At 47.6% G+C, this 15,112-nt stretch overlaps 1 protein-coding gene across 3 annotated transcripts in view; it reads left to right on the top strand.

Moving 5' to 3' along the window:
* Positions 1-15,112, top strand: part of LOC147116894 (uncharacterized) — a 272,147-nt gene that overhangs the window by 27,564 nt on the left and 229,471 nt on the right. For all 3 annotated transcript variants that reach the window (XM_085987337.1, XM_085987336.1, XM_085987338.1), the window contains exons 4-5: positions 1,678-1,764; positions 11,524-11,598. In XM_085987337.1, the coding sequence (XP_085843463.1) occupies positions 1,678-1,764; positions 11,524-11,598 (162 nt within the window). The remainder of the gene's footprint in view (positions 1-1,677; positions 1,765-11,523; positions 11,599-15,112) is intronic.

The following is a 15,112-nucleotide window of genomic DNA, read 5'->3' on the forward strand; positions in this document are numbered from 1 at the left end:
AAGTCCTTCAACCCGACGGGCCGCCTCCTCTAACTTGGCGTGGTTTGGAGCCGTTGGGAATCCCACACTTCAACATCAAAAATAGCTATTAGGCTAAAAACTGCCTGTTAACTACCTGTTAACAGGCAGTTAATTAGCACTAATCCCTTCCCGCCTCGGGTAGGTGGGTCCTAGTGCGGGGCGGGTACCCGCCTCCTTTGAAACTGGCATGGAGGCGGGTTTGGGTGCGGGATGGGGTCGGGACCCCTGATTTCAGGATTTTAACCCCCCACACACCTCCAATCCCGACTCCACGGCCCAATGAAAATCCTGCCCATCAGGTTCCACATGTACGCCGACAACTCTCAGCTCTATCTCACCACCAGCACCTTTCTTGACCCCCTCCACTGTCTCTGATTTGTCACACTGCTTGTCCGACATACAGTATTGGATGAATAGAAATTTCCTCCAACTAAATATTGGGAAGACTGAAGCCATCATCTTTGGTCCCCACCATAAACTCCTTCCCTGGCCACCATTTCCATCCCTCACCCTGGCAACTGTCTGAAGCTGAGCCAGGCTGTTCACAACTTTGGTGTTGTGTTTGATCCTGAGATGAGCTGCTGACCACCATCACCAAGACAGCCTACTTTCACCTCCGTAACATCGCCCGATTCCAACCCTGCCTCAGCTCCTCTGCTGCTGAAACCCTCATCCATGCCTTTGTTACCTCTAGACTTGACTGTTCCAATGCTCTCCTGGCTGGCCTCCCATCTTCCAGCCTACATAAACTTGTGCTCATCCATAACCCTGCTGCCCGTATCTTAACTCGCTCCAAATCTCGTTCGCCCATCACCCCTGTGCTTGCTGACCTACACTGGCTCCCGGTCCGACAACGTCTCAGTTTTAAAATCTTCATCCTCGTTTTCAAATCCCTCCATGGCCTCGCCCTTCCCTATCTCTGTAAACTCCTCCAACCCTACTAGCCTTCGAGATCTCTGCACACTTCCAATTCTGGCCTCTTGCGCATCCCCAATTTTAATCGTTCCACCATTGGCGGCCGTGCTTTCAGCTGCCTTGGCCCTAAGCTCTGGAATTCCCTCCCTAAACCACTCTGCCTCTCTACCTTTCTCTTCTCCTTTAAGGCGCTCCTTAAAACCTACCTCTCAGACCAAGCATTTGGTCATCTGTCCTGATATCTTCTTCTGTGGCTTGGTGTCAAAATGTTTTTACTGCTAACGCTCTTGTTAAGTGCCTTACGACTGTTTGCTACATTAAGGGCGCGATATAAATACAAGTTGTTATTGTTGAGATGAGGTGAGGAAAGCCCCAGTGGTGGAGAACTTTGGGAGCCAGAGGTCCAAAGTCACCTGTTCCTCCTAAGCAGTTAGGATCAGATCAGCCATGATCTTATTGAATGGCGGAGCAGGCTCGAGGGGCCGATTGGCCTACTCCTGCTCCTATTTCTTATGTTCTTATGTTACCACATGTCATGTCTCAAATTACTCACGCACTGCATCCCAAAATATTATTTTCTGAAACAAATCTATCTGATTTGCATTTGAATGAATCAACACTATCTGCTTCCAACATCTCCCTAGGGAGCCTGTTCCATAGATTGACTGCTCACTTCAAATATTGTTTCAGCAAGTTAACTGCAAGATTTATAGAAAGTAATTCTTCTCATTTTAATAATAGCATTTCAAAGCCCCTCAACTGCAGGGAGTTCCTATTCGGAGGAGGATGAGGATAGCATGCCCATGAGGAGACATTCCACCAGATGGGGTAAGTTCAAGAATGAAGAAAGACTTGGGCTAAAAATCTGATGACGCTGTGCCCATTTTGCAGGCATAAAATGGGCAAAAAAATCGAATATGGCGGGTGGCATGCACATGTTCTGAGCCGAATGTGTGGCATCTGCCAAATTGTATAGGCATCAGAAGAGGCGTCCGTGGCTCGAGTTAGGCTCTGTGCATATGCAAATAGGGGAGCCTAACGCTTGTTTGAGGCTCCCTTTTTAAATTGTGTTGCCCTGAATGCAGCTGGTGCTGGGCCAGCTGCGTTTAGGAAAACCAGGTCTACATGTAGCCTAACCCTAAAGGGACCGTTGAAGGCCACCAACAAAAAAGGTACGCTGTCTTCCCGGATTCACATTAAAACCTCGGGCCGCTGCCCGCCACCACTTGTGCTCCTTCCGATTGACTCCCTCCCTATCCCAGTCACTGCCTCTCTCCCTCTCTATCTCCCTCTCACGGACACTTAACACCACCCCCCCTCCACCCCGCCCCGCTCACTCCCTCCTCCCTCCTGATCGCTTTCCCCCACACTCTCGGTTTCCTCTTCCCTTCCGATCACTTCCTCCTATCCTCCCTGTTCAAAGACCTACCCACTGCTGACAACACAGTGGCTCAAAATTCAAATCGGCTTCACCGGCAAGCAGCCTGGGCATGCAGGGCTGGAGGAAGGTGCAGAGTGTCGGGTGGGCATGTAGGGATAGAGGAGGATACAAAGGGTTGGGTGGGTCGGATTGGAGGAGGAAGCAGAGTGTCGGGTGTGTAGGGCTTGAGGAGGGAGCAAAGGGTCGGGTGGGCATGCAGGGCTGGAGGACGGTTGGGTGGGCATGCAGGGCTCAAGGAGGCTGCAGAGGGAATGGATGGGGATGCAGGGCTGGAGGAGGATGCAGTGGGTACGGGTGGGCAGGGCCTTGAACTGGGGCTCATTGGAGGATGCTAAGGTTGCATTACTTCACAGCACAAACTTTCTGACTTTTAGATATGCAAAATAACTGGCTCCAGAATTGAAATAAAAACAGAAAATGCTGGTCAGGCAGCATCTGTGGAAAGAGAAACAAAGTTAAAGTTTCAGGTCGATGACCTTTCATCAGAACTGGAAAAAGTTAGAGATATAACAGGTTTTAAGCAAGTACAGACGCAGGGAAAGGTGGAGTGGAGGAAAGAACAAAAGGGAAGGTCTGTGATAGGGTGGAAGGCAGGAGAGTTCAAATGACAAAAGGGATGATAATGTAAGGCAAAAGGGGATGGTAATGGGACAAGTAAAGACTTGGGTCCTGGCTCTGCCTGAATTTTTGTGGGATATGTGGAACATTCTTTGTTCCAGTCCTACTCGGGTCCCCTCTCTCCTTTTTTTCCGGTACATTGATGACTGTATTGGTGCCGTTTCCTTCTCTCGCCCCAAACTGGAAAATATCATTAACTTTGCTTCCAATTTCCATCCGTCCCGTGCCTTCACATGGTCCATCTACGACTCTTCCCTTCCCTTCCCTTCCTTGACTTCTCTATCTCCATTTCTTGGGGTAGGCTGTTGGCCACTGACTCGCTACCTTGACTACACTTCGGGGGCGATTTTGCCAGCCCTGGGGAGGCAGGTTTGGAGGCGGGACTGCTGGGAAAATGGCAGAATCTGGGGGTGGGTACCCGTCCCGCCCCAACCCGCCTCTGTGCCATCTTCCCAGGAGGCAGGTACCCGACCCGCGCCGGGACCCGTTTCCTCGAGGCGGGAAGGGGATTAGTGCCAATTAACTGCCTGTAGTTAACAGGCAGTTTTTTGGCTAATCCCTATTTTGAGCCCTGAAGTGTGGGCTTCCCGACGACTCTGATTCTCGCCAAGGTCAGCGAGGCGAGCCATCGGTCTGCGGGGGTTGGAGGGGCCAAGATGTCTGGTGTGCAGGTGAGTGATGGTTGCATGTGTGCAGAGGTAAGTGTGTGTAAAGTGTTTTAATAAGTTTTACTTACCTTTACTTCTTCCTGCAGGCTTCCTCCCTTCAGGTCTCGGGAGTCTCTCAGCACACTGGCACAGAAAGCAGAATGGCCGCTGAACTGTCAAAAGCTGCAGCCTTCTGCTTTCTGCTCAGGAAGGCTTTCTAATTGAGTCTTGAGTAAAAACTTAACTTAGAATACAGATTGTCAGTGTTTGGCAGCTTCACAGAGCTGTCAAACGATGACATTTCATCTGTCAAAAGCTCTTGACAGATGAAACGTCACTCGCTGACGTCACCTGTAACTGGCTTTCCCTTAATTGGCGGGCTTAACAAGGTCAATCAAGTGAAAATAGCGTGGGTTGGCCACAAGTTGATGGAGGTGGGACTAAAACCCGACAAGTGGAAGTCCTGCCTCCAAAAGCTCCCCATTGACAAAATCCAGCCCTTCCTCTCACCCCGCTTCCTGTAAGGGAGTTTAAATTGTTGTTGTTTAAAAAAAGGAGAAAGGAATAGACCGAGTAATTACAGGCCAGTCAGCCTAACCTTGGTGATGGGCAAATCATTTGGAAAATTTCTGAGGGACAGTATTAATTGTCATTTAGAAAGGCACGTATTAATCAAGGACAGTCAGCACAAATTTGTTAAGGGAAGGTCGTGTCTGAAAACTTGATTGAATTTTTTGAGGAGGTAACAAGGAGGGTCATTGAGGGTAGTGCATTTTATATAGTCTGCATGGATTTTAGCAAGGCTTTTGACAAGGCCCCACATGGCAGACTGGTCAAAAAAGTAAAAGTCCAGGGGATCCAAGTGAAAGTGGCAAGTTGGATCCAAAATTGGTTCAGTGGCAGGAAGCAAAGGGTAATAGTCGACTGGTATTTTTGTGACTGGAAAGCTGTTTCCAGTGGGGTTCCGCAGGGCTCAGTACTAGGTCCCTTACTTTTTGTGGTTTATTTCAATGATTTAGACTTCAGGGGCCATGCTTAAGAAGCTTGCATATGATACAAAAATTGGATATGTGGCTGATAGTGAGGAAGAAAGCTGTAGACTGCAGGAAGATATCAATGGACTGGTCAGGTGGGCAGAAAAGTGGAAAATGGAATTCAATCTGGAGAAGTGTGAGGTAATGCATTTGGGGAGGGCTAACAAGGCAAGATGACGAAGTCCAACACTGCCTTCAATGTGCCAGTGCAGCCTTCAGTCGCCTGAGGAAGAGAGTGTATGAAGACCAGGACCACAAACCCGGCACTAAGCTCATGGTCTACAGGGCAGCAGTGATACCCACCCTGCTGTATGCCTCAGAGACATGGACCATGTACAGCAGGCACCTCAAAGCACTGGAGAGGTACCACCAACGCTGCCTCCGCAAGATCCTGCAAATCCATTGGCAGGATAGGCGCACCAATGTCAGTGTTCTTGCTCAGGCCAACATCCCCAGCATCGAAGCTTTGACCACGCTCGATCAGCTCCGATGGACGGGTCACATCATCCGCATGCCCGATACGAGACTCCCAAAACAAGCGCTCTACTCGTTTTGCATCTGTGTTCACTATGGAGAAAGACGATGCAGACATAGAAATCGGGCAAGGGGACTGTGACATACTTGAACATATTAGCATCGAGAGGGAGGAGGTGCTAGCGGTTTTAGCAGGCCAAAAAGTGGATAAATCCCCAGGCCCGGATGAGATGTATCCCAGGCTGCTGTGGGAGGCAAAGGAGGAGATTGCAGGGGCTCTGACACAAATTTTCAGAACCTCTCTGGCCACAGGGGATGTACCAGAGGACTGGAGAACAGCTAATGTAGTACCATTATACAAGAAGGGTAGCAGGGATAAACCAGGGAATTACAGGCCAGTGAGCCTAACATCTGTGGTAGGGAAATTATTGGAAAAAATTCTGAGGGACAAAATTAGTCTCCACTTGGAGAGGCAAGGATTAATCGGGGATAGTCAGCATGGCTTTGTCAAGGGTAAATCATGTCTGACAAATCTGATTGAATTTTTCGAGGGGGTGACTAGGGGGGTGGATGAGGGAAATGCTGTGGATGTGGTTTACATGGACTTCAGTAAAGCTTTTGACAAAGTCCCGCATAGGAGACTGGTCAAGAAGGTAAGAGCCCATGGGATCCAGGGTGCCTTGGCGCGTTGGATCCTAAACTGGCTGAGTGGCAGGAGGCAGAGGGTGATGGTCGAAGGTTGCTTTTGTGACTGGAAGCCTGTGTCCAGTGGGGTACCTCAGGGATCGGTGCTGGGTCCCTTGTTGTTTGTGATCTACATAAATGATTTGGATGAGAATGTAAAAGGTATGATCAGTAAGTTCGCAGACGACACGAAAATTGGTGGGGTGGTAAATTGCGAGGAGGAAAGCCTCAGGCTACAGGACGATATAAACGGGTTGGTCAGATGGGCGGAAAAGTGGCAAATGGAATTTAACCCTGAAAAGTGCGAGGTGATGCATTTTGGACGGACAAATAAGGCAAGGGAATACACAATGAGTGGTAGGACCCTAGGAAGTACAGAGGGTCAGAGGGACCTTGGTGTACATGTACATAGATCCCTGAAGGCAGCGGAACAGGTAGATAAGGTGGTTAAAAAGGCATATGGGATACTTGCCTTCATTAGCCGAGGCATAGAATATAAGAGCAGGGAGGTTATGATGGAGCTGTACAAAACGCTGGTGAGGCCACAGCTGGAGTACTGTGTGCAGTTCTGGTCACCTCACTATAGGAAGGATGTGATTGCTTTGGAGAGGGTGCAGAGAAGATTCACCAGGATGTTACCTGGGATGGAGCGCCTCAGCTATGAAGAAAGACTAAACAGGCTGGGGTTGTTTTCCTTGGAGCAAAGAAGGCTGAGGGGGGACCTGATTGAGGTGTACAAAATGATGAGGGGCATAGATAGGGTAGACAAAGAGGAACTTTTCCCCTTAGTAGGGGGGTCAATAACAAGGGGGCATAGATTCAAGGTAAGGGGCAGGAGATTTAGAGGGGATTTGAGGAGGAACTTTTTCACCTAGAGGGTGGTTGGAATGTGGAACTCAATGCCTGAAAGGGTGGTAGAGGCAGGAACCCTCACAACATTCAAGAAGCATTTGGATGAGCACTTGAAATGCCATTGCATACAAGGCTATGGACCAAATGCTGGAAAATGGGATTAGGCTGGACAGGGATGGATGGGCGGCGCAGACACGATGGGCCGAAGGGCCTCTTTCTGTGCTGTAAAAGTCTATGACTCTATGACTCTACTCGGAGCTCCTGCACGGCAAGAGAGCCCCAGGTGGGCAGAGGAAACGCTTCAAGGACACCCTCAAAGCCTCCTTGAAAAAGTGTAACATCCCCACCGACACCTGGGAATCCCTGGCCCAAGACCGCACAAAGTGGAGGAGAAGCATTCGGGAAGGCGCCGAACACCTCGAGTCTCTTCGCCGGGAGCAAGCGGAAGCCAAGCGCAGGCAGCGCAAGGAGCGCACGTCAACCCAAGCACCCCACCCACCCACCCCTTCAACCACCATCTGCCCCACCTGTGACAGAGACTGTAGGTCCTGCATTGGACTCATCAGTCACCTGCGAACTCATTTTTAATGTGGAAGCAAGTCATCCTTGGTTCCGAGGGACTGCCTGAGAAGAAGAAGAAGAAGACAGGCCAGTCAGCCTAACCTCGGTGGTGGGAAAATTATTGGAAAGAATTCTGAAGGACAGGATAAATCTTCATTTAAAAAGACACGGATTAATCAAGGATAGTCAGCACGGATTTGTTAAGGGAAGGTCGTGTCTGACAAACTTGATTGAATTTTTTGAGGAGGTAACAAGGAGGGTAGATGAGGGTAGTCCGTTTGATGTTGTGTATATGGACTTTAGCAAGGCTTTTGATAAGGTTCCACATGGCAGATTGGTCACGAATTTAAAAGCCCATGCGATCCAGGGCAAAGTGTCAAGTTGGATTCAAAACTGGCGCGGAGGCAGGAAGCAGAGGGTAATGGTTAATGGGTGTTTTCGTGACTGGAAGGTTGTTTCTAGTGTGGTTCCGCAGGGCTCAGTACTGGGTCCCTTGTTTTTTATGGTATATATCAATAATATAGACTTGAATATAGGGGGTATGATTAAGAAGTTTGCAGATGATGCTAAAATCGGCTGTGTGGTGTAGTTGATACTGAAGAAGGAAGCTGTAGACTACAGGAAGATATCAATAAATTGGTCAAGTGGGCAGGGAATTCAATCCGGAGAAGTGTGAGGTAATGCATTTGGGGAGGGCTAACAAGGAAAGGGAATACACATTAAATGGTAGGACACTGAGTAGTGTAGAGGAACAAACGGACTTTGGAGTGCATGTCCACAGATCTCTGAAGGTAGCAGGCCAGGTAGATAAGGTGGTTAAGGTATATGGAATACTTGCCTTTATTAGCCGTGGCATAGAATACAAGAGCAGGGGATTTATGCTTCAACTGTATAAAACACTAGTTAGGCCTCAGCTAGAGTACTGCGTGCAGGACTGGTCACCACATTACAGGAAAAATGTGATTGCACTAGAGAGGGTACAGAGGAGATTTACAAGGATATTGCCGGGAGTAGAGAATCTTAGCTATGAGGAAAGACTGGATAGGTTGGGTTTGTTTTCCTTGGAACAGAGGAGGCTGAGGGGAGACCTTATTGAGGTGTATAAAATTATGAGGGGCCTAAATAAAGTGGATAGAAAGGACCTATTTCCCTTAGCAGACGGGTCAAAAACCAGGGGGCACAGGTTTAAAGTAATTGGGGGAAGGTTTAGAGGGGATTTGAGGGGAAATTTCTTGACCCAGAGGGTTGTGGGGGTCTGGAACTCACTGTTTGAAAGGGTGGTAGAGGCAGGAACCCTAACCACATTTAAAAAGCACTTGGATGTGTACTTGGGATGCTCTAACCTACAGGGCTACGGACCAAGAGCTGGGAAGTGGGATTAGGCTGGATAGCTCTTTGTCGGCCGGCGTGGACACGATGGGCCAAAATGGCCTCCTTCCATGCTGTAACTTTCTATGATTCTATGAGATAGGTGGGAAAGCAAGTTGTGAGGAGGACACAAAGAATCTGCAAAAGGATATAGATAGGTTAAGTGAATGGGCAAAAATTTGGCAGATGGAATACAGGAAACTTTGTTATATCCGGCACCGATGGGACCGAGCTGTTGCCGATCTATCAAAACTGCCGGACATACAAAGTTAATGTTGAAGCATATGGAGGTTGTCATCTCCGTATCTGACAACAAACACTGTTGCTTAGCAACAGCTTGTAAACAGTCTGCTCGTACCTGGGAAGCGTCTCTGTAGCTTAGCAACAGCTTCAGAGAGACTTTCCAGAGCCCGACTGTTGAAAACAAAGCCACGAGAAGAAAAAAAACCTAACAAAACGGCTCCTGATTTCTGCCGGTAGATCGAGATTTCCGGACATATAACCTCCGGATAAACCAAAGTTTCCTGTATAATGTGGGAAAATGTGAAGTTATCCACTTTGGTAGGAAGAATAAAAAAGCAAATTATTATTTAAATGGAGAGAGACTACAAAATGCTGCGGTACAGAGGGATCTAGGGGTCCTTGTACATGAAACACAAAAAGTTAGCATGCAGGTACAGCAAGTAATTAGGAAGGCAAATGGAATGTTGGCCTTCATTGCAAGGAGGATAGAGTATAAAAGTAGGGAAGTCTTGCTACAACTGTACAGGGCGTTGTTGAGACCACACCTGGAGTACTGCGTACAGTTTTGGTCTTCTTATTTAAGGAGGGATATACTTGCATTGGAGGCAGTTCAGAGAAGGTTCACTAGGTTGATTCCTGAGATGAGGGGCTGTCTTACGAAGAAAGGTTGAGCAGGTTGGAGTTTAGAAGAATGAGAGGTGATCTTATTGAAACATAAGATTCTGAGGGGGCTTGACAGGGTAGATGTAGAGAGGATGTTTCCCCTCGTGGGGAATCTAGAACTAGGGGGCATAGTTTCAGAATAAGGGGTCGCCCATTTAAAACGGAGATGAGGAGGAATTTCTTCTTTCAGAGGGTCGTGAATCTTTGGAATTCTCTACCCCAGAGAGCTGTGGAGGCTGGGTCATTGAATATATTTAAGATGGAGGTAGACAGATTTTTGAACTATAGGGGAGTCAAGAGTTATGGGGAGCGGGCAGGAAAGTGGAGTTGAGGCCAAGATCAGATCAGCCATGATCTTATTGAATGGCAGAGCAGGCTCGAGGGGCCAAATGACCTACTTCTGCTCCTTTTTCTTATGTTCTTACGTTCTTATGTTGTTATGTTGATATGCGGCACCTGCAAAGCGACGTGCATGCAGTCAAAGGCACCTTGCACCATGGGGAAGCCTGCAATCCTCGCAAAGCCGCGGGCTCGCCCCGCTTGCTGCTCTCTGGCAAGAGAGAATGAAATCTAGTAAGCGCTCTTTGAATACCGAGCCTCAGTGACCTCTCTTACGCAACAGTGAATGGCAAACTGCAAGATGTTGCAAATATCTCCAGCTCCAGCCTGGAAGGAGCCTGACGCATAAAAGTTCATGGCCACGGTCATCTTCACAGCCATTGGCAATGCGGTCCTTGCCCTGCTCTGAGGTTGTAGTTGTGGCTGCAGCAGGTGGCAGATTTCAGTAAGAATGTCTTTACTGAAGCACAGACGTCTTTCACACTGTTCCTCGCTGAGGTTCAGGTCGGAGATTTATTCCCTAAATACCCTGGGCGGATATGGCCACCTGCTGAGAGCCCTTCTTCCCCTCCTCCTCCTCCCTCTTCTAGCAGCTTTCCCTGCTCTGTGTCACCTCTGCTCATTCTCACAGTCCTGCTGTATTCCATGGGGAATGCCTATTGCTGCACCCATATCTGGGAGCAAGTGGTTTGTGCAGAAGCCTTGAAGTCAGAACAAAGTCCTTCAGTACCTGCCACACCACTCCCTGTAGACTTTAGCAACTTTAAAGAACTCTAGAAAGCATCAAACACTTGTACAATCGTAGCAACAGCCAGTAGAAATCAATCAGCAACTAACTTGTAAGTAGTTGATGATCCCTTTAAATAGAGCTGGTGGGGGGTCCTTCCTGCTGCTGATCGCTTGTAGCTGTGTGAGTTTAAGAGAGGGTGTTAGGGCTGGAGCATTGAGCTCCGAAATGGCAGTGCTGGCATCAACTCAGCGTTACACGCTGATTGATGTCATGATCTGCAGACTCTACATATTCCAGTGGACAATTTTGCGCCCTATGATTCTATTTTATTCATATCATAGAATTTTACAGCACAGAAGGAGGCTATTCGACCCATCTCTCCTGTATTGGCTCTCTGAGTAAAACCTGTTTAGTCCCATGAATATCTCTAGCAATAGAAAAACCTATCCGTTTAGTCCCATTTCTCATAACATTACAAACATTTTTGTTAGGAGACATAGAGATTAGAATTTAGTGTCTTAAGATATGAATGCACAGCTGGTGTGTGTGGGGATGGGATGGTCTTTCATAGAATAATCAGACAAGGCTTCCTCTCTGTATGGAGTGGGCTTGATAAGCCATATTTCTCCAATAAGCCAAATAAAAACTCTCTTATTTCTATTAATATGAAGACGTGAACAATGATGGACAGGAAAAGACCCATTGGTCCGTCCAGCCTGCCCACATAACTGCGATACCTTGTCTATCACAATATATACACTCCCCACCTCACTTGAAAGCCATGTGATCTCCTGGGAGAGGCGGAAAAACAGTTAGAAACCCATGGAGAATTAAGAATGACGTTTCTCATCCATAAGTATCTTGTGATCTGCAAGGCCTCTGAGAATCCTCTAATTATCTAATGACTTAATTGTATTCTCTGGTTAATGACAGATTTGGCAAATCTCTCATCTTCATCAAATACACATTCAAGTCCCAGACCTATGACCAGATATGCGGGGACATGGGGTAAGTACATGAGCATTTGGAATTGGAAGATATTTGGGCTCTGTGTTGTTTTTGTCTTCACATTTTGAAAGAAAGGATTTGCCTTTCATGACATCCTACAGCGCTTCTTTTGAAATGTAGTTACTGTTATGTAGGGAAACGAGATAGCCAATTTGCGCACAGCAAGGTCTCACAAGGAACAGTGAGATAAATAACCAATTAAACAGTTTTAATGATGTTGGTTGAGGGATAAATATTGGCCAGGACACCGGGGAAAACTCTCCTGTTTTTCTGTAAAAATTGCCATGATATTTTTACACTAACCTGAGACCTCAGTTTTTCATCTTATGCTAAAGATGGCACTTCCGACAGTGCAGCACTCCCTTAGTACTGCACAAAAATGTCAGCTGAGTTACTGGACTCAAATCCTGTACTGCGGTTTGAACCCATAGGCCAGAATCTATGGGCTGGATTTTCATTGGGCCGTGGAGTCGGGATTGGAGGCGTGTGGGGGTTTAAAATCCCGAAATCGGGGGTCCCGACCCCATCCTGCCCCCAACCCGAGGCCTCCATGCCAGTTTCAATGGAGGCGGGTACCCGCCCCACACTGGGACCCGCCTCCCCGAGGCGGGAAAGGGATTAGGGCCAATTAACTGCCTGTTAACAGGTAGTTAACAGGCAATTTTTAGCCTAATCCCTATTTTCATTGTTGAAATGTGGGATTCCCGACGGCTCCAAACCACGCCAAGTTAGCGAGGCGGGCCGTCGAGATGAAGGGCTTGGAGGGGTTGAGATGTCCGGTGTTCAGGTGAGTGATGGGTGCATGAGTGCAGAGGTAAGTGTGTTTGGCCTGTGTAAAGTGTTTAAAGAAGTTTTACTTACATTTACAGCCTTCCTTCCTTCAGGTCTCGGGAGTCCCTCATCTCACCGGCACAGAAAGCAGAATGGCCGCGAGCTGTCAAAATCTGCAGCCTCTGCTTTCTGTTCCGGGGAGATCTCTAAATCAGCCTGAGAGGAAGGAATTAACCTGGAGTACAGATTGTCAGTGTTTGATAGCTTCAAACAGCTGTGAAACGCTGATATTTCATCTGTCAAAAGGTCTTGACAGATGAAATTTCAATCTGTGACGCCACCTGTTGCCGGGTGGCCCTTAATTGGCCTGCTGAGCCCGCTGGGCGGGCGCAACAAGGTCAATCAAGTCTAAATCGCGTGGGTTGGCTAGAACTCGATGGAGGCGGGACTACAACCCCAAAAGTTGTAGTCCCGCCTCCTACCCGCCTCCTCAATGAAAATCCAGCCCTTTGTGTTCTCCTCACAGCTTACTGTCCCACCTAGCTTTGTATCGTCAGCAAACTTGGATACATTACACTCGGTCCCTTCATCTAGGTCATTAATATAGATTGTAAATAGCTGAGGCCCGAACATTGATCCTTGCGGCACGCCACTAGTTTACAGCCCGCCAACCTGAAAAAGATCCGTTTATCCCTACTCTCTGTTTTCTGTCTGTTAACCAATCCTCTATCCATGCTACTATATTACCCCAACCCCATGAGCCTTAATCTTGTGTAATAACCTTTTATGTGGCATCTTATCAAATGCATTTTAGAAAGCTTTATATACTACATCCACTGGTTCCCCTTTATCTACTCTGCTAGTTACATCCTCAAAAATCTCTAATAAATATGTCAAATACAATTTCCCTTTCATAAAACCACGTTGACTCTGCCTAATCATGTTATAGATACATAGAAGATAGGAGCAGGAGTAGGCCATTCGGCCCTTCGAGCCTGCTACGCCATTCAATGAGATCATGGCTGATCATCCAAATTCAGTACCCGGTCCCTGCCTTCTCCCCATATCCCTTGATCCCTTTAGCCTTAAGAAATATATCCAACTCTTTCTTGAATATACTTAATGAGCTGGCCTCCACCGCCCTCTGTGGCAGAGAATTCCACAGGTTCACCACTCTCTGGGTGAAGAAATTCCTCCTCATTTCAGTCCTAAATGGCTTACCCCTTATCCTTAGACTATGACCCCTGGTTCTGGACTCCCCGGCCATCAGAAACATCCTTCCTGTATCTAGTCTGTCCAGGCCTGACAGAATTTTATAGGTTTCGATGAGATCCCCTCTCAATCTTCTAAACTCCAGTGAGTATAAGCCCAATCGACACAATCTCTCCTCATACGTCATTCCTGCCATCCCAGGTATCAGCCTGGTGAATCTTCGCTGCACTCCTTCCATGGCAAGAACGTCCTTCCTCAGGTAAGGCGACCAAAACTGCACACAATACTCAAGGTGTGGTCTCACCAAGGCCCTGTACAACTGCAGTAAGACATCCTTGTTCTTGTACTCGAACCCTCTTGCTACGAAGGCCAACATACCATTTGCCTTCTTAACCGCCTGCTGCACCTGCATGCTTACCTTCAGCGACTGGTGTACAAGAACACCCAGGTCTCTTTGCACTTCCCCTTTTCCCAATCTATTACCATTCAAATAATAATCTGCCTTCCTGTTTTTGCCACCAAAGTGGATAACCTCACATTTATCCACATTATAGTGCATTTGCCATGTTTCTGCCCAATCACCCAACCTGTCCAAATCGTGTTGGAGTTTCACGACATCCTCCTCACAGCATACCCTCCCCCCCAGCTTTGTGTCATCTGCAAATTTGGAGATATTACATCCAATTCCCTCGTCCAGATCATTAATATATATTGTGAACAGCTGGGGTCCTAGGACCGATCCTTGCGGTACCCCACTAGTCACTGCCTGTCACTCGGAAAACGACCCGTTTATTCCAACTCTTTGCTTTCTGTCCACCAACCAGTTCTCTATCCAAGTCAATACCTTGCCCCCAATCCCATGTGCCTTAATTTTGCACGCTAATCTCTTATGCGGGACCTTATCGAAAGCCTTCTGAAAGTCCAAATACACCACATCCACTGGTTCTCCCTTATCTATTTTACCAGTTACATCCTCAAAAAATTCCAGTAGATTAGTCAAGCATGATTTACCTTTTGTAAATCCATGTTGACTTTGTCCGATCCAGTCACTGCTTTCCAAGTGCTCTGCTATTACATCTTTTATAATGGACTCTAGCATTTTCCCCACTACCGATGTCAAGCTTACCGGTCTATAATTCCCCGCCTTTTCTCTACCACCTTTTTTGAATAGTGATTTTCTAAGTGCCCTGATACCACTTCCTTAATAATGGATTCAGCCAGCCAGAGCCGCAAAGCTGAGCGCCCGCTCAGTAACACTGGCTTCATCAGTGGCAAAGTGCACATAAGTGTCTGACTTGTGAAACGCAGCATTGGTCACCTGTGTGATGAATCTCTGTGCGGCTGACTGCGATATCCTGGAAATGTCTGCTGCAGATTCCTGAAAGGGGCCTGAGGTGACTGAGTTGAGGGTGGTGATGACCTTGATAGCCACTGGTAAGGCGTGCCCACCAGGTCCACTTGGCAGCAGGTCTTCTTCCAACAAGCTATAAATGTCTGCCACGACTTGATGCGATAGCCTGAGCCTCCTGAG

Source organism: Somniosus microcephalus, chromosome 5 (assembly GCF_052327205.1).
Source record: "Somniosus microcephalus isolate GS21.2 chromosome 5, FLI_Smic_1.0, whole genome shotgun sequence".
Taxonomy (NCBI): domain Eukaryota; kingdom Metazoa; phylum Chordata; class Chondrichthyes; order Squaliformes; family Somniosidae; genus Somniosus; species Somniosus microcephalus.